Here is a 7,125-nt window from a genome sequence, read left to right as displayed (position 1 = left end):
ATAAATAAATAAAACAAATAAATAAATAGTTCTCCTAGCTGAGGTCACAGGGAGCCAAAGTCCTCAATTATAAGGTTGGGAAATAATCCTGGACAGAATGTCGGTCGATTGCAGGATATGTGTATGCAAGTATGTGTGCACACACACACATGGACATATGCACCCTTTGGCAATATGTAGGGTTGCCAGTGCATCTACAGCATGTCTTTGTGATATAAATGAGCTGTATCTTTTATTAAAATTATTATTTTTATTATAGCCCTGCTAAATACTCCACATTTTCATACTTTACGGTCACAGGTGGAGTCAGAGCCCTCAGATGTAAAGTAAATAAGTTATACTGGACAGGATGCCAGTCTGTGGCAGCACACAGACACACACACACACACACACACACACACACACACACACACACACACACACACACACACACACACACATGCGCGCACGTGCACGCGCACACATAAACACACACACACACACACATATACACACACACGCACGTGCGCACACATGTGCATGCGCGCACACACACAAACACACGTACACACACCCACACACACGCTCCAACATTTAGGTATTTTGTAATTATTATTTTATGGTAGACCTGCTTTGTTACTATTCCTTTTGTCCACTACATTTTTTTTCACACAGAAACCATTTTCATTTCCCCTGAGTGTGGTAGACTGAAATCTGCATTGTACATACCACTTCTACTACTACTACTGTATTGCTGCATTGTTATCATATGGAGACAGGTGAATGATGTTGTACAGTATCAGCATGCTTTTATTTCAGCTAATAACACCGTGTAGCTATGAAGTATACATTTTCAGAACGACTGCATATATGCATGAAGCTCTGGTGTAAACCCACAAGTTAGTGAATGCAATAAAAGCAGCTTCAGAGATATATTCATAATTTGAAGACACGGCACTAAAAAAATTAAAGCAAACTGTTATTTTGATATAATAAATTTCAGTGAGTCTTAGATAAAAAATAAATATCATATCACTGAATTGGCTTTTAATGCTCTGTTGTGCATGGACAAAGTTTACATGTAGTTCTTCATTGCACTTGGGCAGTGGACTAAAATTCCCAGACTAACTTCACACTTCGCAAGGCAGTCATGTGGAGCTCATGCCTTAGCAATGAGGAACAGCCACAATGCAGTTCTATGCAATGCTAGTTTGGTCCCAAGGAAATTTCATCTTCACATCTTTCATCCTTTCTTGGTAAACAGCATCAAAATGCTCACTCTGTGCCACTGTGAAATGGTTCTTCCAATCACCTGTAACTCCTGTTAGAAAAGAAGGAAGACTGTTTAAAATGATGATTTCTGTAAACACAGATGACATGCATAAAATATAACTGTTCTGATTTCATGAACTCTGCTGAGACAGCATGGGCAGTGCACTGTATCTCTCTGAACCACAGTTTGCTTCCACATTTGAAATGAGAACAGGTAAACTTCTATTTGAATTTGTTGTAGCACGGTATTACATAGACTTTGTTTACAATAGAAAAGTGACAAAACACAGTGGTAATAATTTCATTTGCCAAATCTGACTCTCCTTTGGGTCACACTGGAAAATAGTCTGGGCCATAGCCAATAAATACAATTAACCACAAAACTTAAAACGTTTTAGCTTCACACACACCTGCCAATATTGTTTTTTTTTTCCATTTTTTTTTTAGACAACTTTACTGATGTAATAAAAAACCAAGCAGTGTAACCAGAAAACAATATATCAGATAAATACAATCACAAGATAAACTAAACAGTGGGAATATAAAGATGGAAAGAGTTGATGTTGACTCTTACTAAAGAAAATTGTCCCAAATGAAAAGGAAATTTAGCAGAACTGTTCATGGTCTGTGGCTTGCACATTCTGGACATTCAACCCTTTGGGTCTTTTAACATAAGATTATAAGTTTTTGGAAAAGTCCTTGATATAAATTTTCAGAGATGAAAAATAAGTCCACTAATAATATTATACAGAGTAAACAACCAGGCTGAGCCATTCATCCCTTTGAGTATTTTAATATATCAATGTTTTTTCTCTGGAAAAGTCTGTGAGGATGAATTTCCAAAACTAAACTATAACTGCAGCTACAGTATTAGGATAAATAGTCTTAACACAAGACTACTGATAGCAGGCCTTCCCTTCAGCCCAAATCTGACAGTGATGGAAGTATAAGTTCTAATGGCTTAAACCACTACTGACTGAATTCTGGTCCACTCCCTATTGCTGTCAGGACTTGTGTACAGAACATAAAATTCCCTTTCTCCTTGTATCTAGCACTTACAAGAAATATGGGACAGACTCCCTCTTGAAACCCAAAACAGCAAAGTATAACCAGTTGCCAATAACATGCATGTTTTCATCAGCACAAAAATCCAGTCCCATATGAACTAGACAACAAGGCAGTTATTTGAAGCATACATTTAAACATCGCTTGGCCAACTATAATGATTAAGCTAGTCTCACTGCATAAAGATAGACTTGTATAATTAAAAATAAATAAATGCTTAGAAAAGGAGAAACAAATTCTATTTACTAAAAAATGTCATTCCAGTGATATCTGGCAAACTATTTTATGAGACAAAATGTCAAAAGTACTATATCATGCAGACGACCGATATTAATCCAGATAGCCCCGTGTCAGTGTCTGGGTGCGTTATCTCTTTCATACCTTAGTAGCTGACTCCTCCTTTCCAAGCAATACATTTGCAGCCTTCCAGACATCAGGAGATCTGACCATATGTGACAGCTCCTCCACTTGATGGTTGTCGGGCCTAAAACTATCTGCCTAAGAATATAGCCATTGCTAAGCTAATTTTAGATGTAGGTTGTGAGATCCCCCTATGGGGTGATGTGGGATGCAGCAGCCAGTAAATGGGGAACTAATGATGATGATGGTGGCAGACCAGTAGGTGAAGGCTGATGGTCAGTAATTTGGGGAAACACTTTATAAGGCTTGCACAGAAAATGAAGTTTATATGGACTTCCCTTCACAGTAAATTCCAGATCGAACAACAAAAGGTAACACTGCTTCACTCTAGAAACTTAAACCATAAAATGTTAGAACTTCAGACCTTCCTTAAGCATGAAAGCTTTCATATGTGTGCATTAACTGAAATTTGGGTCCAGTGTAATGACAGCACTCCCGTTTTACTTGGTTTCAGTGCCTATCCTTCATTAATGCCTTCTGAAACTAGGGTGGAGTGTCAGTATTTATTTGTAACACCATTATTTCATGCCAAACCCTGTGTAATACCAACTGAAAACTTACTGAAGTCCTGGTGACATTCAGTGAAACTGACTGCTGTGCTATTGCCAATTACAGACCCCTGCCCATGACTCCCTCAGAGCATGATGTGCATACAAGTTAGATTGAAAAGCCATGCATTATTCCAAACATTGTTCTTATAGAAGATGTTAGCTAATTAACTGTCTAAATTATACTAGCAATGATAAATGCACTAGAAGATTTCTGGATTTTGTAAATACAAATTCATTGGGCCAGATAATCCCTCTTCCCAGCAAAGGTGCTAACTTTCTAAACCCTATCCTCTTAAACTTATTCCCAGCCTCCCCATGTTATTTCTTCTTTGGTCATATCTGATCATCTTGTTTTGACCTTCTGTATTTTAAAGCCTCCTTTACATAATTAATTCCATAAGAATTATAGTGTAATAAGAGATTGCTGCAAAGCTGAATATTTATATTCATTGACCTTGTTGATAATGTTAAATGCATAATTACCCAAATAATCCCAAAACTAATGCTACTGCATACACCTCTAAATTTTACTCTCTTCTAGATAGTTGTACTGAGCCATGTCCACCATAAACACAGTTTAAAAATAAACTTATATAGTGACATTTTTGCATCCACACATTTTACAAAAACATAAAAACTCTTCTAGACTTCTGTAATAAAACTAATTTCACCCAGTATTAAAGGGAGTTAATTTTGGTAAGCATAACCATAATGTACACCGTGAAGAAGTATAGAGAAGTGATGAAATTAAGGTTACCACCACTGCTAAAGACAATCACAAGGGCTTCTTATATTAGCAAACTCATAAGTAACACTTTTATCTAGATTGTATATCTAAGGGTTCCTCCTACTCTGACCTCCAAAACCAATCCCAATATCTTCCAAATTTGCCTACCGATTTTTCTGCTAACCATATCCCCTTCCAAACCATCCCACACAAAAATACTTAAAAATAGGACCCTTTTGTACTATTTAAAAAAGGAGTGCTAGTTCTGTGAATCCCAAGTAGTTATCTGTTGAGAAGTGTTAAGCAACAATTAGCCCTCTCCCTCCTTATCCTCAACAAGCCATTTTTCTCCATAGTTTATTCCTCAGATGCATGAAGAATGGTCATTCTGGTAACTACACAATGGTGCCCCCACCTGACCACAGGAATCACAGAACATTAGTTTTACTATATTTTGTAAAGTAATGGAACATATAATTGCTAACAATAATAAGGACACCTTTGTAAAGGTATAATTGTTAAACTAATTATAAATGACATGAAGCTTTCAGTCACTTGAACCCAACAAGTTAAAATCTGTAAAAGATGGATTGGTGTCTGCTTAGCTTATTTGATTTTTGAATGGGTATAAAACAATTACAATTTTAATTGTTTTAGTAGAACCATGAAGGCATTTTGCTGAAGTGTTAATTTGTTGTTAAGAATTTTTGAAAGGGTCATTAGTACTTTGGATGTGGGTCAGCCTGTTCATACTGAAGGTCCACCTGGCCAGGACTATCAACACCATTCTCCATTGCAGGTAGCATTGAGAGACTCACCCAGATAAACATTAACTCCTATGTAGTCCGCTGACTAGCTAACTGGCTTACCAGTAGAACTCACATTGTTAAGTGGTGTCCCACTCACTGTTCTGAATACCTCCTCCATAGCATTTGTTTCTCCATTGTGAAAGCTAAATTCATAGTTCTGTAACTGACCAGATTTGCTGATGATTATGGCCTGGGGATTATTCTTAGAACCCCTTCTGATATTCAAGTGTCCAGCAAGAGCTAGTTCAAACTAGTGTGTGTTGTGCTAACCTTAATCCCAAGGAAATCAGGATTGTTAAGGAAATCTAGCTTCCCCTTCTTATAACATATTAATCGGTGAATACTAGGCTAACTGCTCCAATGGGCCCTTTTAAGCCTAGCCAATAATCCAAGATCAGAATCAAACCCTGTACCTTGTATCTATGTGATGAAGAACTTAACCATTCAGCCAAACCCGCATAATAAACAAAGCTGACTAAACAGACATAGTCATCACTGAGCTGGGTATTTTTGTTGATTACAAACTTTCCTTTGGAAGCTGTGTGTCATTTGGATTAGATGAGCGATATTTGTCACAAAATTATCATTCTGGCTACCTCTTCAATGTCTAAAGAAGTCATAGCTACACTTTATTCCTTTCTTGTTTGACCCATCATTGAATATAACACTGTGTGTGGCATGCATTTCTAAAAGAGTTTAGACCAACTTGAAAACCATCATAGAGTTTTTACCACGAAACTCAGAGCTGTAGCCAGCCAAGCTGGTTGGTGTCATGGACAGTGACCCCAGTTTGGAACCTTCCTAGGATGAAGCGAAGGAACAACAACATCAAAAAATAGTCTCAAAGTTTATGTCTTGTATTTTCAGTATATACATGCTAGCTGTTTGCTCACATCTGTGCTACACCTTAGCTACACTGTATCAAAGAGATATAATTGCTGATTGTTACAGTTCACTAGCTATAAAAGATCATGCTTAGGCTAGACAACAATTATTGTGTATCAGCAGAAGAGCTCATTGTTAAAATAAATTACTGAAGTGTAGCAGAGAGTTATACTAGATCTCTGTCACAGTTCCTAACACATAAGAACTAACTGACTTGGCAGACCAACTGTTCGCTCAGCTACAGGACCAATCATGCCTATTTAACAGCCTCCACATGGGGCAGCTGCCCTCTTCATCCTGACCTTTCTATGGCTCTGAAAAAATAAATTCATAGGTTTAAGCAGTCTGAGATAATTCAGACACTGAAAACTCTTTGGGATGATCACCAAAGGTTTTCATCATTCGGCAACAACCATTTTCTAACCATCTTGAACCATTCAGAGGAGTGTGCTACTCCTTACTGATTCATCAGATTTCATTACTACAGTTACATCAATGACATTGTAGCATCAGCTCAACTTTGGTAAAAGTTTTCCTTTATTGTTTTAGGACAGATAAATGTTTTCTAGCCATTGTTGCTCTTTTTTGGCATTTACAGTCAAGAGACACTTTCTCTTTTATGTATTTCATTGTTATCTCAGTTCTTAGCCTAACATTTCCTCCTTCACATCCCTTCCTATTCCTGCTGTCTTAAACAAAATGCAAAGTATATTGTAAGACTTCTCCTGTTTTCTTCTCACTGTTCTTTGGATATTATGATTTGTTGTTTAGATAGACAAACAATGACTTTTGGTAGTATTATCTGATCTTTTTTTCATATGGGCAGGCCCTTTTGATATTTTGTTCAGTACAGTGTTCTCTCTGGGTTCTTTCAGAGCATTACTTACCTCAGCATTTATGAAGATTCAATTTCAGTGTGGTGTTAACTCTGCCCCCTCTGTCTCCAGGGTGGAACAAGATGAAGTTCCACATTCTATTATTTCTCTTCCTTTCCTGGATCTCGTTTAAGCACTGTGATCAGTGGAATTGATCAGGGAACCCATGGTTTGGTTTCAGCTCCCCAAGATTCCTTTTATTTGGCATTGGAACCCTCTGTGCCCGTGGACGTGTCAACTTCAACAGTGTTAGTGCTTTTTTTCCCACTAAGCCCAAGGGTTTCAGTGCCAAGAGTCAATTAACATGACCTTGGCAGTGAAAGTTTCTAGCCCCTTATTGTTGCTCTTGGCATTTGGCCCTTTGGTGCCTAATTCTATCTTTGAGGGATCTCTGGTGGCATCATTTGGCATGAAGGTTGTTACACTTTCAACTTCAGTGCTGCCCATTTATTGCTGATGATGCTGGTGCTGAGTACATTAGTAGAACTGTCAGAGTCAACAGGACCAAACCAGGTGCCTAGGCAAGAAAAGGCATTTGCTTT

General features: G+C 37.8%; 1 protein-coding gene across 1 annotated transcript in view; it reads right to left on the bottom strand.

Moving 5' to 3' along the window:
* Positions 1-783: 783 nt before the first annotated feature.
* The window catches only part of LOC122813705 (sulfotransferase 2B1-like), a 313,807-nt gene continuing 307,465 nt past the window's right edge, over positions 784-7,125 (bottom strand). Inside the window, exon 7 of the mRNA XM_044086170.1 lies at positions 784-1,300. Within this exon, the coding sequence (XP_043942105.1) occupies positions 1,176-1,300 (125 nt within the window). The 3' untranslated portion in view covers positions 784-1,175. The remainder of the gene's footprint in view (positions 1,301-7,125) is intronic.

Source organism: Protopterus annectens, chromosome 1.part1 (assembly GCF_019279795.1).
Source record: "Protopterus annectens isolate FY-2018-M chromosome 1.part1, PAN1.0, whole genome shotgun sequence".
Taxonomy (NCBI): Eukaryota; Metazoa; Chordata; order Ceratodontiformes; family Protopteridae; genus Protopterus; species Protopterus annectens.
Note: the sequence above shows the minus strand (reverse complement) of the source record. Positions and strands in the feature narration are given on the sequence as shown.